Source organism: Ictidomys tridecemlineatus, chromosome 5 (genome assembly GCF_052094955.1).
Source record: "Ictidomys tridecemlineatus isolate mIctTri1 chromosome 5, mIctTri1.hap1, whole genome shotgun sequence".
Taxonomy (NCBI): Eukaryota; Metazoa; Chordata; class Mammalia; order Rodentia; family Sciuridae; genus Ictidomys; species Ictidomys tridecemlineatus.
The window spans coordinates 32564568-32584057 of record NC_135481.1 but is presented as its reverse complement, the minus strand read 5'-3'; the positions used below and the strand labels follow the sequence as shown (position 1 = coordinate 32584057).

The 19490-nt window shown below is 38.7% G+C and overlaps 1 protein-coding gene across 4 annotated transcripts in view; it reads right to left on the bottom strand.

Annotated features, from left to right (window-relative positions):
* The window catches only part of Fbn1 (fibrillin 1), a 222372-nt gene that overhangs the window by 96044 nt on the left and 106838 nt on the right, over nucleotides 1-19490 (bottom strand). For all 4 annotated transcript variants that reach the window (XM_078049643.1, XM_078049640.1, XM_078049641.1 and 1 more), the window contains exons 9-13: nucleotides 11842-11967; nucleotides 6687-6845; nucleotides 3325-3501; nucleotides 2533-2673; nucleotides 767-886 (exon numbers count right to left, since the gene is read on the bottom strand). In XM_078049643.1, coding sequence (XP_077905769.1) covers nucleotides 767-886; nucleotides 2533-2673; nucleotides 3325-3501; nucleotides 6687-6845; nucleotides 11842-11967 — 723 coding nt within the window. The remainder of the gene's footprint in view (nucleotides 1-766; nucleotides 887-2532; nucleotides 2674-3324; nucleotides 3502-6686; nucleotides 6846-11841; nucleotides 11968-19490) is intronic.

Sequence of the window (19490 nt, the reverse complement as noted above, 5' to 3'; positions counted from 1 at the left end):
GATTTTAACAGTTTTTGCTTATCTTATCTGGTTTTACTGGATTAATGACAGTTCAGTTTGTGCCAAATTTATAGACAGAGATAAAGATCTGAATCCTCTGAGGGAGGGCAGTATATCTTATTTATTTCTACCTCAGAAATTTAGTACATAAATGTCATTTAATAGAAGCCATATTGAATGGCTTAACAATTAATTAATAAATAAACCTGAAGGCAGATTTTTATGAGAAAACATTTATAGCAATGCCTCTCAAACCTTAATATACATGTAGATCATGAGGGAATCTTATTAAATTGCTGATTCTGATTCCAAAGGTCTGAGGTGGGACCTGAAACCCTGCTAAGTGTACTAATATACAGCAAGGACTTATAGGTAACTCCTTTATCCTTCAGACCGTCCCGCTAAAAACTGAGGTGCCTGCATAATTTCACCTGAATATTTCCTCACTTTCTGTGACACAAAGAATAGTCCCATTCCCCAGCTTCCAAACGAAAAACTAACAGACAGCAGTGAGGAAACAAAAAAAGAAGTGAAAATAAGATTTTTCTCCAGTCAGAGAAGTTATCTTTTAAAATAATTTGAATTTGGACTTTATGGTCCTGTCCTCAGACTGAAAGTACCATATTTGAAATTCCTGGAAGAAAGTGCAAAAAGCAATGGAGCTGGATTTGCCTCTCTGGCAAGGGTTATTTAAATTTCATTGAGCTCCTTCAAAGCAAAGAGCTCATTAGGCACAGATGGCTCATATTCTGTGAGGGCACTGTACCTCGGCACTCCGTCCTGGTGAGTGTGCTCTGATAGCCAGCTCGGCAGTGGCAGGTGTATGAGCCTTGGTTATTAATACATTCTCCACCAACACAAGGATTTTTTTCACATTCATCAACATCTGCAAAACAGTGCATTTTAGATGAGATTACATAGTGTATTTTAGAGATTACATAGCAGCAGCTCATAAGACTTTATAGGTTTCTTTTACAGGTATAAAACATGTTCCTTTAAAGAAATAAATAGCACAATGAAAGGCTCTTTTTCCTTTCCATTACAATGCATGCTGGTTCTAGCCATTGGAAGACTGGTAGAACAGTTCAAGTGTATTGCTTTCATGTGTCATTTTTCAGAGAAAAATTCCAAGTGCATAGCAACTCAACACTCTAAGCTAATAAACATTTTCTCTTCCATGAGTCTGACCTAAAAAAATTGAACAGGCTAACATTTCACAAGTGGCTTCTGGATAGGATTCAGAGTATCTCTTAATGCTCCGCTATTTTTTTTTCTAATATAAAGAAGGCCTACCTATATCTAACATCCCCTGTTCAGTTCTGTTAAGAATATTAGAACAAAACATGAAGCAATTGTTGCTTAAAGGGCAGTTATCACCCAACATGGAGTCCACGCCAACCCCCAGATGTCCTCAACATAAGAAGTCCCACTGCCGTTACAGTTGTTTAGAATAATCAGTGTAAGTAGAGGCAAACTATTTTACCTTCTGCTTATAAAGATGAGTAAACCAGGGTTTAGTGAAAATAACTCTCTTGTCCACAGGCTTCCTAGGGGAAGATGCAGGCTGACCTCACATTCCCTAACCCTGAGTTACTTGCTCCCTCTCCGACCCAGCTTTGGATGACCTCCAGAAGGGGTGTTCATATCACCAGGAAATGAAATAGCTTGAGAAAACAAGAATTTTTGCCTGACTCACAATTGTAGAATTTTCTGGAATTTACTGGAACTAAGAGATGAATTTATTTTTAAATAAGAGGGCACCTGATTGTTCTTATCCAATCAATAAACTGATTGCATTACACTTCTTCCCTTCACTAGCTTAAATGCTTTGCCCATGATTTGAAGTTTCTTTATTCAGTTTTTAATAACTGAAGAAAGTAGGTAAGTTCTACATTTACATTAGTAAAATGTACAAAATTTCATAATTTGGGTCAGGCTTTCATAACTTAATGGTCAAGCTTTTGATAGGGAGACTCAGGCTAGAGTTACCAGCAATGCCTTGAATATATTTTATAATGGGTTTGAAGTCATTGGTAGCAAGTAGAATAATGTCCCTCCAAATATGCTCATATACTAATCCTCAGAATCTGTGAATATGTTACATGGTGTAAAGGAGAATTAAAGTTGTAAATGAAACTAAGATTTCTAATCATCGGACTAGAAATGGGGAGTCTCTTGGATGGTGGATCAATGTCATCACAAAGGAACTTAAATGAGGAAGCAGGAATTGGAAGAGAAAAACAGAGTTGGAGAGAGATAGGTTATGAAGATGAAGGGTCCACGAGGTCCTAGGAGAGGCCGCGTCCTACAGAACCTGGAAAGGGAAGGCAACACACTTTCCCCAAGAGCTTCCAAAAGAAACATGGCTCTGCCTACACCTGAATTTCAGCCCATTAAGAACTGTGTTGGATTTCTACCTATGAAACTGAGAGATAATAAATCTGTATTGTGTTAAGCTACTAGGTTTGAGAGTTTCTGTTACAGTAGCAATAGAAAACTAATACAGTGCCAACCTAGTGATCAGTCACTTACCAATGCACTCCCCCCGCAGGTCCAGCTGGAATCCTTTGTTGCACTCACACCGATAGCTCCCAGGAGTTGGAATGCAGCGCCCGTTTTGACATAGATAGCGGACCAGCTGACAGTAATCAGTGACATTGAATGGTAGCACCCCTAGAAAAATAACATTGAACCCCATTGAAATGACTTATAACACCATTAAAATTATCAGTACTTAATATGGCAATAACGGACAAGATGCTGAGTTAAAAAGGAAGAAGGGCTATCTCTGGGCAGAGTCATTGCTACAGGAGCAACGACAGAGCATATTTCCATTCCTGATGTGAGATTTCACCTCTGCACTGTGCTGCAGGTGGGGAGGTATTGCAGCCCAGCTGCAGCCTGCTCCTCTGCCTACTCCAGACTCCCATTTGCTAACTCACCCTTAAGCCTTCAGTTGGGAAAACAACTAAGGAAGCGAATTATCAATATTTAACTATTTATAAAAGTTCTTTGTATGCTATATAACCTGAAGTGCAATCTTCTATTATTAACTCATCCTGTGAATCTGATTTCAGTCTTTCCTATAACTCTCCCACATGTGGCTGAAAGCATCAAAAATAAAAGGGCGTTTACTTCTAGAAAATACAAAAGATTTCCATTTTTATCTATTCAATAGGAAAATTAAGAACTATATACAATACTATATAAACTAAAAAACAGATCAATAATTGATAGATTTATCAACGACTAAAGCAGCATAAGCAAATAAAAAATATCACCCTGACTAGCACAAGAAAAATAAGATGACTTTTGAATTCTTACTTGGTGGCTCCCGAGATGGATATGGATATTCTGGTGGCCTGAGGACTACATGTGGAGGTCCAGGAGGAAAGCCAGGAGGAACAGGTTGAGCTGGAGGAACGGGGCCAACGGGTGGAAGAGGATATTCTGGTCTCCCAGGAATTACCATTGGGACAGAGCAAAGCTTGTTGAAATCCTCTGGAAAAACACAACACAACATAATACAACAAGCTGAGCTGTAGCTGATATCATAGAGTAATCACCCTTTGAAAAGAAAAATTGATCTTCAAAGCACATTGCACAATTGGAGAAAAGGAAAAAACATGGATTTCATTTGCATTTCTTATGCCCATAGTAATAACCATATTGGAACAATGATTCAAAACTCCAAACTCACCATAGAGTGCACAATATGTTCCTCCCCAAAGCCAGAAAGTCATGGACTATATAAAAATTCACCTCATGGAAAACATAAGATGATTCTTACATAAGTTTTAAAACATAAGATGGTCCCTCCTGTGGATTCCTCAGAGAACTAAAGAGTGTGCAGTTGAAAACCACTGGAGGTCTTCAGCAGGGATGAATACGATCAGATAAAATTTTTTCAGATGATCACTTTTGCTGACATTTGGAGAATGAACTGGCAGGAGGCAAGAGTGTTGCAGAAAACCAAGGACAAGATAATGATGATTGGACAAAACCAGTAGTGATAAAATTTGGCAGAAGTGAACTAATTTGCCCAATCACATTTTAAAGATAAATAAGTAGAATTTGGTAAAGAAGTAAATGTTAGAGCTGAGAAACAAAAAAATCAAGAATGACTTCTAGTTTTTTTTTTTTTTTTTTTTTTGGCTGAGTAGGTGGGTGGACACTGGTGTCTCTTACTGAGAGGGAAAAAGTTGCCATGGGGGTAGGTTTGGTGGGTGGAAGTCAAGTTCCATTTTGAACACACAAGTTTGATATGTCAGATATCATCACTTAGCAGTTGTAGAAGAGAATTTGAAGTCTAGAGGAAAAGCTTAAGTTTTGTAGTTATCAGTAGGGAGCAAATGTTTAGGTTGATACTATTTTTCACAATTCTAGGTCTTTATCAGAATAAATGATCTTTTGGTTTGTTACGCATCTTATCTGAGCTTTCAAAAATATATTTTAAGATAATATCCAGTTTTCAAGGGCTATATTTCAAGGGCTATATTCCCTTCTATAAACTAATGATGGGATTTTAAAATTTTTAATCTTTTGCCAGAATGTTGATATTATCATAGTCACACAGTGATTCTTCCATAAATACTTTCTATACTAGTTTTAGTCATTGATAGAGATCAGGCTAATATCTTCATTTTCATGTGGACTGAATTTTGACTTATTCTAAGGAATAGTAACGTTTTACTGAGATGCATGCATAATTCAACCTCATGGAACAGGATGACAATTTACATATGGCTACCTACACCAAGCCACCACATATCCTGCTATAACCTGCTGGTCTGTTTCTAAACCTTCTTTCATCATACTTCACATTCCAACTCAAGACAAGTTGATGTTTTCAGTAGTTTCCATTACTACCTTTTAATTATTACTTTCTGGAATTGAAGCCTACAAGATTCCATAGTACTCCCCTATATTTGGAAAAGACTTTTATATTGTTTGTGTTTCCCTGACTCAGGATGCTAAAATCCCTTTTGTCAAATCACAGTCATTCTTTCTATCTGGTCATGCCATATCCATCAATCCCTGGGCACTTGCTTTCATCAAATCTCTACCCCTGAGACTGTGTAGTCTTTGAAGTCAAGGATCATATACGACTCATAACTAATTCTCACTTTTAGCCCAATCCTGTAAATTGCACATAAGAGGATTTCATTAACTATGAGTTGGATTTAACTGAATGGCAACCATATCAAGGGACTCACTTTGTTTCCAAATACCTGTAAGCACCAGTTCAGCCTTTCTTTTTTTTAATTCTTTAGGACTTATGTAAAAGAAGTTGGATAGCTTATCAGCATTTCTGTTAATTAGATGGGTATATTACTTTAAGAATGCCATTAAATTGGTCTTAGCCCTCTAGGAAAGTGTCTCACACCAGGTCCTTTACTCTTTCCTACTTTCTACAGATTAATAACTTTCCAGTGAAACCCTTTGTGGTCAGGATCAGCAACCAGGGGCTAATTTTGCTCAACTGATGTCTAGCTTTCCTACTTAATTCAGAGATGATGCTGATTTTTTTTTAAAGAGTAAAAAGCTGACTATAGAAGTAAAAAAAAAAAAAGCATGAACAATATGAAATTATAATGATGAAAGAGACCTCTTAATGAAATTTATCAAATAGTAAAAAAAAAAAAAAAAAAAAAACCCAATATGGTGAACAAATGTAGGCACGAAGCCGAGCCACAGCAAAAGTACAAACTGGAACCACCAAAGCACAAGGGAGCATTTCCAGCTGTGGTGACCTTGGGATGCCAAGGATTAGGTCCTGTTTAGGTGGGTCCTTAACACACCAGAGGGTCTATAACAAGCAAGGGTGACAGTAGGGAGTAAAGACCTGAACTAGGCAAGGATTTCAGAAAAATAGGACACACTGAGTTTAAAAATGCTTAGACTGAGTTCAAGAAAAAAATTCAATCATATAATTTAATGAGGAAATAAAATTACTAAAAAGAACATTAAAAGATTAAGATCTGGAGATCAGATTTGGGGACATCAATCACGCCATACTAAGTAGTAAAATCTTAGGTGTGACTCAGACCACTGAATATTGCCCAAGTTCATTCTGAGGAAAATTTTTCTGAATATCTCTCTTTACTTCTTCTCCAGACATAATTTTAAAACTCAACTTTAGATGAGTTAGACTTTGGGAAATGTATGTGGCGCCTTTGGATTTCATGTAGACAATTTGGGAGGCTACTGCAATAGTTTGGGCCAGAGAAAAATAAGCTTTTAGTTGAAAGTGAAAGGAATATAACAGAGAAAAGAAACGTCATGAAGAAAAAAAATCAGCAGGAGTTATCAACAGAAAGAGCAAAGTTTCAAATGTCAGGCAAAGAGGAAATATATGTTCTGGGGGAGCTGAATTCTATCCTACTGAGTCTGATTCCTGAACATGAGCTACTGAGTCCCTAAGCGAGAATAAAAGAAAACAAGAACTTCCTGAAAAGGTGGCTCTTCAGTGTTGACATGCAAGCTAAGTAAGTAGTAGTGTCTCAAAACAGTCCTTGCTGTATAAACATCTGCGATTCCCTATACATCATCTGGGGAAAGATCCCTGGCTGTCATCTCTTACATTTCCAGGAGTCTTACTTATTTACCTAAGTTTCCGTTAGATCCGCATCATGCACACTGTCACTGGCTTGGGATATTCTGTAGATGACTAGAAGGGACCTTACCTGTTGCTCTGATGGGACACATCTCAGGGGCGACAGTGACCCCCGGGGACCAGCATCGGCCGACATCACAGCAGCACTGCATTTTGGTTATGGACTGTGGCAGCTGGTTAGAACAGCGCCCATTTGCCAGAGCCGTGTAACAGTATCCTGGGCGAACATCTGAGAAAACAAAGAAACACACACTCATTGGTTGAGATCCAATCAGTGACCACACCCCATTGCCTCAGCACCTCTATGCCTCATGCGTGGGCAACAGCTGGGTGAACTCACTCCTCTGTCCTCTGCAGGGGACACTGTGAGCACTGTGCCTGTGCAAGGCTCAGTCAGAAATGTCTTGCCTCGCACCTTTTGCCCCTGCACACTGGTGCACTTGGCCAAAGGCCCACATTCCATACCCAAGGTGGCAATGAATGATTAAAACCATATGTGCCATAGGGAAAGAGAGACTAAGAAAATCACCGGCAGTGACAGTTAATTATTTATAAAGACATGTCTCTGTACTGAAGAGAGACTTAGGTTGTCCTTGGTTTCCATCTACTTAATTTGAGCCACTTTAGGCAAATATTTATATAAATCTATTTTAAAACAACATTAAGTCTGAGCTATAGTCTATGTTTCAAAAAGATCTTTCTTATATTTTAGTCTGAAACTGTGAGTCAGGCTTGTAAGTTTTTTGTTTTTTTTTAAGAAATGAGCCAGTTCACAGCTAGATCTAATGCTTATTAATCAAGATTCCTTTTGTCCTGGGGCCTAAACAGATTTTTTTTTAAGGCTGTAATGACTTACAAGTTCAAAGCATAAAGGATTCCAAATTCTTAGCCCTATAGAATATAAGAATTGTAGAAGATTTAATTTTTTTTTTTTGGCAGAAAGGTATCTTCTCAAAGCAACATGGTAAGACACATTTCTATTTATCACTTTTATTGGGTTACATCATGTCTGACTGTCATGACAATATCTGACACAGGCAGTATGACTCTGGATTATCAAAAAGAGTGTCTAGCATAGGAAAAGCCTTGAGATAGTCCTAATAAAACAGAGAAGGAAGCAGTAAAGTATGAAACACCTTTATCTACCTGGCACATGTTGAAGGTGCACCTCTCTTTAAGTACAATATATCTCAGCTTGGTTCCTATAAAATTATGTTTTGAAAAATAAATAATATTTTAACTATGCTTGTCATTTAAAAAAATATAAATAGCAAATCTTTTTGTAACATGAAAGATCTGTTAGTCCCAAATCCATCCCTATGTTTCCTATGAGTCTAACTTATTAAACATCAAGTTTTCTCACAGAGGGTTATGCCTATAATTCTTATCATCAACATCATTCTTAAAAACACAGAGCCTCCAAATTCTGAGGGTTGTAATAAATCGATAAAATAAAATTAAAAAAAACTAATTTTGAAACATTTCAATTATTAACATTAAGTGAAGAAGGCTAAAACAAACCTAGACAAACCGTAAAAGAAAATTATAGGTCAGACTTACAGATATAAGATTATTTCTGAGAAGTACTTAAAACCACTAGCAAGTATAAATGTGCTTTCCAGAAATTTTTTGTGGTTCCAGTTTCTGTACCTCTGGTCAGATTAACAGTCTCAGTAAAGAGCTGGAATAAGTTTTATTCTAGCCTGATGCTGGGCAAATGGCTAGAGAAGGGGCTGTGGAGCAAACTCTGGGAAGCCTGGGGAGGGGGGAGGAATGGCACTTCCTACATTCTGATTTGCAGTGCCTTAAAGCCACTAATACTCTATATACTCATTTAGTAAATATTTGGGGCATGGAAACCAATGGTTATTAAGAATAGGAAGAGATACTTCAAACTGGCTCAGATCCCAGCTTCAAACTATTTTGGTGCTCAAAACCCAGTATAAACATTTGACCAAATTATGAAATTTGTACATATAATTTTAAGTATGACCTATCTCCTTCAGAGAAAAACTGGAATCTACAGCTGCCAATGGTAAACTCTTAATGGGCTAATGTCTATTATTTTGCAAATTAACTGTGATACCATGTTATTGCCCATCTGGCTGACTAATAAGTTAATTCAAAATGATCAAAATGGTAAATGTCCACGCTCAAAAAATTACAAGTTGTGTTTGGATTAGTGGAAGTTCCTGATTTATGGATTAATTTTAAAGAAAACCTAAAGCTAATGAGAAAACGAAGGATAAAACTGTGAAAATCAGGGACCATTTGGAGGAACTGAGCTCAGAACAATCTGAAGTTTTTCACTTCTGTAGGTAGCAGTGCCATAGTAAGGGGGAAAGCAGCCCTCCCAGGACCTGGACTACTTTGCATAGAGGGTCAGGGTGGCTTTAGGAAACCTGAAGACCTACGGGAGCCAGGGATGAAGACTGTCAGGAATTGGAGGGCCTACAGAGAAGTAGGAGGAATCATAGACATCTTCAACTATTCTCAATCTGCCCTGGCAGACAAGGAGTAGGGAACCTTCCTCCTTTCCCATCTTACGAATCACTTGTCCTTTATCCTCAGGATGCAAAAATCATATTGTACCAAAAAAAAATTAAAATAGATAGTTTCAAATCATCCCAGGCCTCGCCTAATGAATCATTAACATTGTTGTGTCCAACTAGGACCTAGGAGTTGTGAAGCTAAAGTGGGAACAGGACATCCTTATCACCCCAAGAAGTTGAAGTGATAAGTCACACTAATATAAAAGGGAAGTCCTACATAAAAGTTATTATCAAGTGGTACTATAAGAGCTCAGAGAAAAGAGGGAGTGTTGCAGGTGAGAAGACTGAGAGGGTCAGAATGTGATGACAGAGGGTAACAGTGGGAATTTCATTGTTGTAAGAGATGCATAAAGAAAATACTACATAAGACTATTTACAAATAGGTTTTTCTATTACTTAGATTCACTAATTCTAAACAACCATCTCACAAACAAACCTTGGATTCGTTTGAGTTGGGGACTATTTGTATTTTCTTGTCACTGGGGAAAATTTGGGGATCTCTATGGTTGGAGGGAAATATGAGTGACAGGAAAGGCAGCCATGTCACTGGGGTCAAATTATGCAGCAAGTTGCTAATTGTGGTTGCAATAAGGTTCCAGGAATGGGAAAACAGTGCGTGTCTGGGGTAATGGCAAGAAAGTTGTGACTGCATCTGATGTTCATGGCAGAAAGTAAGGGGAGAGGTTTGTACTGCAGACTCATACAGGCCCACCATGGGATCCCAGCTCCCAGGCTTATCTCCTGATTAAACTATTGTTCCAAATTATTTACTAACCTCTCTCTAAATTCCGCTTCCTCCCAACTATAGTACTTTGAACATTAAATCAGTTTCCATAAAACACCTCACACCTTAGAGGTGATCCGTGAATCTTAGTTCCCTCCCCCTCTTCCTTTGTAAAAAGGCAGCATGGATAGATTTGATCAAATAAAGAATTTTCAAAATATAAACCATCTGGTATGTAAATGTATTTTAATCCATTTAATGTAATCCAGGGCTCTTGTTGAAGAGTTAAAAACAAAATGTACCCACTGTCTGGACAAGAAAAGCCCCTCATCTCTCTCTTTTTGCTGGTTAGACCCACTGGAGGTCACTTGCTAATTGGGGCTGTTTGGGAAGAAAAAGGAGCTATGTGGATTGCGCTTGTCCTTCTTTCTTTGCAGTTCCAATGACTATTCCAGGAAACCAGGCAATCCAGACACCACTGCTGTTTTTAAGAAAAGTTCAGGTAGACTTTCCTCACTAGCTATCAACTCTAAGAGACTCCCTCAGTTGTTGTTATTATATGTGACTGAGGAAAAAGTAGGCCAGACCTTCAAATGCGCTTCAGTTTGGTCCAAAATACATGATGAAGATGTGAAGCTGAGTGTCTTGGAGATTATGGACCAGACACAAACATCAAAAAGTAGCATTTATTTTTGGCAAGGCTCTGTGCCACAGGTTTCTTAGCTTTACCCTAAAGCTAATAATGAATGACCCCTTTTGATATTCAACAAATACTGAGTACCTACTATGTGCAAGAAAGTGTGCTGAGAACCACCAGGAATACAAGGAGAGCAGTTACCAGTCTTTACAGAGAGCTTTCAACTGAATGGGGAAGACAAAAACATGCCAACACAGGTATCCCCACAAGGCCACTCGTGAGAGGCATGTCTTCAAGTTAGGGAGTAAGTTGCTTTCTAGTAAGTTGATCTGGGACATCTTCAAAGACAGAAAACCTGTGTGGAGGCATGAAAGGGGTGGGAGTCCGGAAGATGCGTGTTCAGAGTGGTGTAACATGTATGAGTAGAGGCATGAAGGGGCCCTAAATGAAGGGCCCACTTGGTGGTGAGAAGGCTGGACTGTGCTGCCAGGTTAGTAAAGCTGGGAAGGGTGAAGCCCCTGGACTATCAGGTTGTGCTTTCTGGAATGTGAATTTTATTCTAAAACAATAGACTTCGAAGGAAGTCTTAACAATTGCTAAATCCAGCAGTTGCCAAACCTACTTTTTAAATAGATAGAGCCCCCTTTAACCGACAACTTGCATGGAGGCCACAACAAATAAGAGTGAAATTGCCAGCGTGGAGGATGTGTATGAAGGAAGAGCCTGTCCTATTGTCACTGTCCCCTTCATACCCAGCAGCCTTGGAAGAGTCTGTACCCCTGAAGGATCCAATGGATACAGACTGAAAACTGCTAATTTCCAAGCCTGAGTGGAAAACTACCAGAGATTTTTGAGCAAGAGTGTTATTTAATCAAAGCACTATTTTAGGAAGATAAATCTGACAAGATGGATTGTAGAGAAGCCAAGAAACAGGGAGACCAATTAAGATATTACTGCAAAATTTCTGTCCTAAATTAACATAGACCCTAGGAAATGATGGAAGGTGGGGTTATAAATAGATAATAGCTTCAAGATTTGACACTGCACCACTGCACTGCTAATTTGGAGGATATCTGTAGTGTCTCTTGGATTATCCACCTTTCATAGGAGACAATGAATCTCAAAACAAGACCAGAAGATTCCTCTGTTCTTTGAGAGAGTGCTCTACAGTTCAATATATTTCCATAAATGCACATTTTTTTTTTACTACAAATGAGAGATTATATGTCCCCCTTAACAAACTTGTCGAGAAAGATGTTCACTGCAGAACTGACTTATACAAACCATACATGCTATCTATGATTAAACTTACCTACACATCTGGTACCATCAGGAGAGGTGTAAAAGCCAGGGGGACATTTGCAAAAGTAACTGCTGACTGTGTTTGTACATTCACCCCCATCGCAGACTCCAGGGATAGTGCTGCATTCATCAATATCTGGAACATAATAAAGAGTTTCAGTATTCATAGAACAGTATAGAACTTCATCATTATGATTCACATATAATATTGGTCAAATCATGAGACTAGAAATAGCCATCTTTACAGAAAACCTGTGTAGAGAATAGTCCATTTCAAGAGTGAGTACTTCGTGCAGCAGATTTGCCCAAGGAGTTGGTCAAATTCAGGCGATTAGAACATAATAAACTAATTTCCCTTTAGAATCTAAGATTGTGTACAATTGTTTCACAAAGTCATGACAGCATGCTAATACTATAATAACATGCCAGATGTCATTTATTTTGAAATTCTGTTTTCCCAGTTCTCTCCATGTTTGGCATTGAGTTAAACTCCCCTACTTATGATTTTAAATTTGGCATCATTTCCACTTCCTGTACTTTTTTTCAACCTGATTTTCTACAAAGCATACACTGAAATCCTTCAGAGAAGACCTTGTGGTCTGGGTGCTAACCAAGAATTGACCATCGTGGAGGACAAGACTAAGGGTAAAACACAGCAAGACCCTGTCTCAAAGCATAAGGGTACTAACTCTGTTTTTGTGGGGGCATATCCAAACTACCATGATGATGATTTTCTGTGGGTGTGGTGAATGCACACTTGATGAATAACTGTCATGGAGCTTCGTGCTTCCCCCAGATTCTATTCAAGGAAGGCCTTGCCCCAGTCGATGGAAGCTGCCAGCCCCTCTAGGGATCACCCAAGCTGTAGAGGGCTGCCTTGCCCAAGGTCACACCATCTCTAGGTACCTCATCTGATGACAGATAATTGGGAAGAGGAACGAAGGTCTGATCATTTCAACCCCACAGTGGACAACTCCAAGGCCACTCCAATTCTCCACTTCCCCATGGGGTCAGCTGAGGCTGTTGCTGGGCCACACCACAGCTCCAGTTCACCTTCTCCATCTGCACAATTTTGTCCTTTCCCCTCTCTTCCTCAGGGGTTGATCAAGGACATCACTCCCTAGTAGCATCCTAAATGTTACAGAGGCCAAAGCTGGGGTCAGCCCTCTAGGGCCCTGGTCATTGATCTCCTCTAAGGAAGCAATAAGTGTGTCCTTTGGGTCAAATACGACCATTTCCTTCAAGGGAAGCTTTCCACAGCACAACTCACACATAGACAAACTTCAATATGTGGCATCAGGAGGGGGAGAGATGAAACTGAGAACTTCCTGCTTGGGCTCCGTACCCCCTGATTTACATGGTCTCCTCTTTAAAACAAATAGAGGGCTGTCTGGCTGGACCTAGGACTGGCTGGATTTGCCCCAAGCCTTCTAGGAATGCTGCAATGGCCAGGTTGACACCAGTGAAACTCAGAAAGGGTTAGGACCTCAAAATAAGAACATGTCTTCTCCAGTCTAGAGCTGCTCTTCATTTAAAAACCAAAATAGGGAGCCAAGCACAGTGGGCCACTACAATCCCAGCTACATGGAGGTGTAATGCAGGAGGACTGCAAGTTTGAGGCCTGCGTGGGGAACACAGCAAGACCCTGTCTCAAAGCATAAAATAAAATAAATAAAGCTGGTTGTGGTGATGCATGCCTGAGAAGGCCAGTGTCAGCAACTCAGTGAGATCCTGTCCCAAAATGAAAAATAAAAAGGTTAGGGACCTGGCTCAGTGACTAAGCACCCCTGGGTTCAGTAATAATGATGATGACAATGACGATGATGATAAATGAAACAAAAAAAAAAAATAGGGTTTTAAGTGGATCAGATTTAAGTACATTCTACCTCAAGTTCACCCTGTTAGTCAAAAAGGCAGCAGTGACACTGTTTATAAGCAGTTTAACCTTTTGAAAAGCAAAATCACCATCCTTCCATGCTAGGCTAGAGGCTGAAACAAGCAATATTTCACTGCTGAAGTCAGAGTCAATGCTAACATAAACAGCACTGCCATCGTGAATTTATGTAATGGTAAGGTGCATACTCTATTCCAACAGATATAAATTTCACTGGAGTGAAAAACGCAAAGAAACCACCAAGGGCAGAGCTGAGGGTTCTAGAATCAACATATTATCTCAAGGCGCATTTTTAAGACAGCTCCTTAAAATGGAGCCTTCTGTATTCCCCCAGCCACACTTTACTTAATACAAACAAAAAACCCAAACAAGACTATCAAAGAGCCTACAGGGCTCAAAACCTCATTTAAGGACAGAGAACTATAAGGCAAAGGTATAAAAATGTATCTTTCTCAAAACGTCCCTAGAAGTTAATGTCTGAGTCACAAACATCACAGGAGAGAACACTATCTATTATGAATACCTACCAAAACATCACATGAGGGGACATCATCTATTAAAAAGACTTTTTCTATCTATTAATATAAATAACTGCTATCATCTTTATTAAGTCGACTCAACATGTTTCAATAGCCAAAGAGGTAAAGGGACTGCATATATATATATTTTTTTAAAAAAGACATTTAAAAAACAGAATTTGGCTAGATGGTGAAAACATCTTCTTCCTGCTGGTTAGGTTAGATTTGTACCCTTTATTGAAGATAATAATAAAAGCAATAATAATAATGAGAGTTCATAAATGCAGAGTGCCAGGCATTGTCTAAATGCTGACTGGATATCAAGTCATCCAATCCCCACAATTCAGGTGTGACAACAGGACCTTAGTCCTACACCTCTGGTGCCTGGGCATTCCACAGAGACCTTCAGAAAACTGACATGGGTAAAATTTGAAATAAAAGCAAAGGAGTTCATCATTTAAAAACTTCTGCTAAACTCAAGTCTCCACTTGACCAGGGCTGGTGGGGGTCAGGGGAGTCTCCTTGGGTACGTGTCTTTAGAGGCCAGCAGGTCAGGAACATGTTCGAGTGCACAGCTTCTTAATTCTCACTCAAATAAAAGTGGGACTAAGACAGATTATGATGTTCAAAGCAGCTTAAATGACTTTGTGCTTCCCAAATGTTCCCTCCTCAGTGACATACTTCTTCCTTCAGGCACCTTTTGTCTTTCAACTTTCCTGAACCACCTCTTCTCCCATTGTTTCTAAATGGAAAAGTAAAAGTTGATCTCATTATGAGGCTGTGGTGGAGCTGCTGAGAGGAAAACAAAGCATCTGAAGGGGAATCACACTCTGATGCTCATTCATACTGATGTGTTTATTCCCTCACGCTTACCACTCTGCATTTATTTCCTTTTAATAGAATTTCACGAATCCCAAGTAAGAGAGAAATTGAGAATGGCGACTTTTGCAGAGTTTCTGCAAGTCAGAATGTATCAAATGCCAGTTGTAAAAGCCAACCAGCTGGGGAGGCCGGCCAGCAACGGAGCTTGGCTGGGAAGAGCTATTACTGTGCTCTGGGCACCTGCTCCTGTCTCCTTGTGGTAGGAGAGAGGCAGAGCTGGTAGGAAGTAGCTGTTCCTGGGAGCTGCCATGGCCTCACGGATTTCTTGATAGGAGCCTGAGAAGAAGCACAAGTGGCAGGTTCTTTCCCTCTCTAGTTGTCTTAAAATGTGCCGTTAGATAATATGTTAATTCTAGAACCTTCAGTTCTACCCTTGGTGGTTTCTTTTCTCTTTCACTCCTGAAGGGAAGAAAAGAGATGGCATGGAGCATGATTACCAGTTCCAGAAAGGGCATCACTGAGACAGACACTCAGTCACCCAGAAGCTCTGTCCAAGACTGTGGACTTGACAAGGGAAACCAATTACCTGATCCTGACTGTCTAAATCACTGACGCAGTGAGACCAAAAAAAAAAAAAAAAAAAAAAAAACAACCTAAAAATTGTGGCAACTGTTTAAAAGTCATGTGTGACACTAAAGATTATGAAGGCACTGAGTCTGTGAAATTAACTTTGTTTTATTATACAAACTCAACTCAGTGTAAAAGGTGTGACTCAAAAGGAAACAAGCTGACTCCTCAAGCTTCGTGGAGAAGAGCATCAGCCGTGCTATTCTAGAGCCCCAACCGCGTACTCAGTTTTCATGGTTTCTTACTCATGCGGCATCAGTTAACTGATCACAACTTAGAAATAATAAAGGTGGGTTCTGGATGTGAAACTGAACAGAACCTCCATATATCTTCTTGTTCAACCTCCTCATCTGACAAGTGAAGTAACTCAGAGATGGAAATTGATGTGTCTAAGATTATGAAGAGGACTAGTGATTTGACCAGGATGAGGGCCAGCTCTTCTTTATTCTCAGGGTTCTTTGCCCATACTGCAGAGATTTTATCCAACTAATTGTATGGAGAACTAGTTACCTGGAGCAGTAAGAGTCAGGGACCTACAACCAGCTCAGATGATGCAGCCTACCTGGAGCAATGGGTTAAACAGTTCCAGGAATTATTCTTTGTGCCTGAGAGAATAAGAGCCATTATTTTAGAAAGGGTAAATCCTGAGGTTTTTGGCTCACATATTAGGGAGTGCATGGACTTAAGAGCCGCATTTTTTAAAAAGTCTTTTGCATCATGCAGTGCTATTCTAATTGTTAGAGGCTGGGCTGACGATAATCTAAATCCCAAAATATTAGTGGTTAATTAGGAATCCAAGGGACTTCTTCCAAAAGTAAAACTTAATCCTTTAATTACACTTTTTATTTCTTAATTTCCTCCCACAGTAACCTATGCAAATATGGACTTGGTTTCCAAAAGGAAAAGGCTCATGTGTTCTTTCAGTACATGCACCCTACAGTCATTGGAAAAATCAACAAAAAAGATGGGCATGAACTTAATTTCTCATTTTCTCAAATCACAGCTATAAATCTCAATCTTTTTCTTCTTAAATGTATGAAACTTTAATAATTATTTAATCAGTTCAGCTTATTAATTTACATTTTAAATGTACCTAAACTGTGCATATTTACATAAATCTTGGTCTGCAACATTTTATTTAAATTTGGGGAAAAGGACATTGTATAGGAAAAAAAGGAGATTTATGGAAAAGAAAGATCTCATAAAAAGTAACTCAAAGATAGACTTTGCATGTGAGACATGATGATTAGGATCTTGTGGAACTGCTAAGACCAATTTGATTGAATTACTATAATTTGGATCTCAGAATGTTCTCCACAGATCCATGTAGTAAGGGCTCCATCCCTTGAGGACCAGCGCAGAAGGTGGTCTAACCTTTAGGATGTTGGGCCTAGTGGAGGGAAGACAGGTAACTGGGAGTGTGCCCTTAAAGGGATTATTGAGACCTCACCCCTTCTCTATTCCTCTGCTGCCATGAGGTAAACAGGCCTCATCTACTAGGTGCTCCTGCCATAACATATATTCCTAGGCAATGGAGTCAACAGACTATGGACTAACACCTCTGCAACCATGACACAAAATTAATTTTTCCTCCTTTGAAGTTGATTACCTCAGGTATTTTGTCACAGTAATGGGAAGCTGAGTAAAACACAAGGCACAGAATGCCACAGTTATGCCTGATCAGCTTCCTGGGATACAAAGAGGCTCTCTTATTCTTTCAGTGGTTGTGAGCCAGATTTCCTGGGTTCTCTGTATTGATTATCTAGAGGCTAGCCTATGCCAACTAGTGAGGTTCCATAACTGGAAAGTAGTAAGGGAATTGAAGGAGTGGATTCAGCTCGCCAAGAGTTCTCAGAGGACTTTCTGATGACTTTCCTACCAGAGCAAGACTGGTCAACAGAGCTTAAATATCTTCCAGGCCAGAGTACATGCAGTACTAACAGGATATTCTAATCTAATATCAATTTTGCATAGGAAAATAAAAAAGAAGGGGGAAAAAACATCAACCAAATTTAATGTAACAGTAGATGGCAAGGAAAAAAATGTCTAGCCAAAAGTATTCTGTTTTTATCTTGCTACTGATTCTAATATGAAGCTGGAAAAATTGTGTGTGTGTGTGTGTGTGTGTGTAAAAGGATTAAGTAATTTTCAGGCTGAATTTTTGGTCCATTTGATTTACCACCATAATTAGTTCCTTAGCATAAAAGGATTTGAATCATTTTTCTTTCAATGTGAGAATTAAATCTGTGCCTTCTGTCTAGTCCACATCCGTGGACCATTCCTGTTAACTACGTGGTCTGAGTAAAAATCAAAAGACAAAAAGTCAATTCTATTTGAGCCTGGAAGCTATCATTATTCCAGAAAACATGGTCTATACTGCCCCAAATCTTGAAGTTGACTGTGTATCTTGGAGCTAAATATGTTAAACTGATAATTCTTAAAAATTTGAGACACAATCCACTGTTGAGATGGGCTCTGCATGTGAGAAACCTTACTAGTTCATTGGATAAACTTCACAACAGATATGTATGGCAATACCTGAAAACCTGTACCCTAATATTTTACAGAGTTCCAAATATTAGATAGTATAGTTGGTAAAGTAGATATAATAGCTTTCATCTAGGAAAGAAGACTATACAAAATAGCTCAAAAAAACAACAGAGTGTGAGTCAAAAAAGGCCAATTTTAGCACTTTGCAGAACACTTAATGTACTACAGACATAGTCCCTTAATTTATAATGTCAAAGGGTGGAACTAAGAGAGTTCTTTGCCCCTTTCAGTATCAACACTCAGCTTCAAACTCAAATATACAATAAAACTTCTAAAGTACTTTCAGCCATAGAGAGTCAATTATACTGTTCTGTGAAACTTAAAAAATGTTTTTAAGAAGGCTTACTTCAGAGGGAATTAAAGGATTTTTCACAGCTACCTCAAATAACTATGTATAACATATTCAAGAATGCAACAGTAATTATAAATTCTATGACTTAACAACATAAAAACAACTCCAACCTATACATGTAATTCTATCAAAGTTAGAATATTCCACTCAGGCCAAATTGATATTTAATATCTGACATGTAATTTATGAATTGCACCTTAAATTTAAAACTGTCTTTTGCTGATATTTATACTGGGCAACTAAAAAAGAGGTTAAGGATTTCAGATTCAGACATAGAGCTATGAATGAACCATTCCTCATTGCTAGAGTCTAGGAATGAATACCACAGCAACTGTTTTCAATAAAAATGCATGCACCTAAATAAATCTCAGAGCACTCTAGGAAGAATGAGTTGAGAGCAAAGGAAAAAATGTTCTCTTCTGAGCTCAATGAGTGATGTAGCTGTGAGGGTAGTGTTCCATGGCTATCGGACATTGCTATATGAAAGTTACATGAGGTCATCAAAGAAAAGAAAATTCAATGCCACCTACTTATTTTTCTGATGCTTCCTTCTCACAAAGAAATGATGACCACACTTGGAAGCCAGGCCTCTTTATGCAAATAACAGTAGTAGCAAATATGAACACATCCTCTATAATTCACATTTTTAGAAGCCTGATCAATAAACTAAATGCATATATAAAAATGTACTCCATGTTCTTTTTTTTTTGACTAACATTAGAAAGGTTTCCATTTGATAGGCATATGTCATACCCCAGAAAATTCTAAACTTGTACTAGAAGCTTAAATGTAAGAGTTAACAGGTCTCCCCACTTCCCCCAAATGAAACACACATTTTTAACATGAAAAACATCAGAAGATATATCATTTTTAGTGCTATCTAATGATCAAATTTA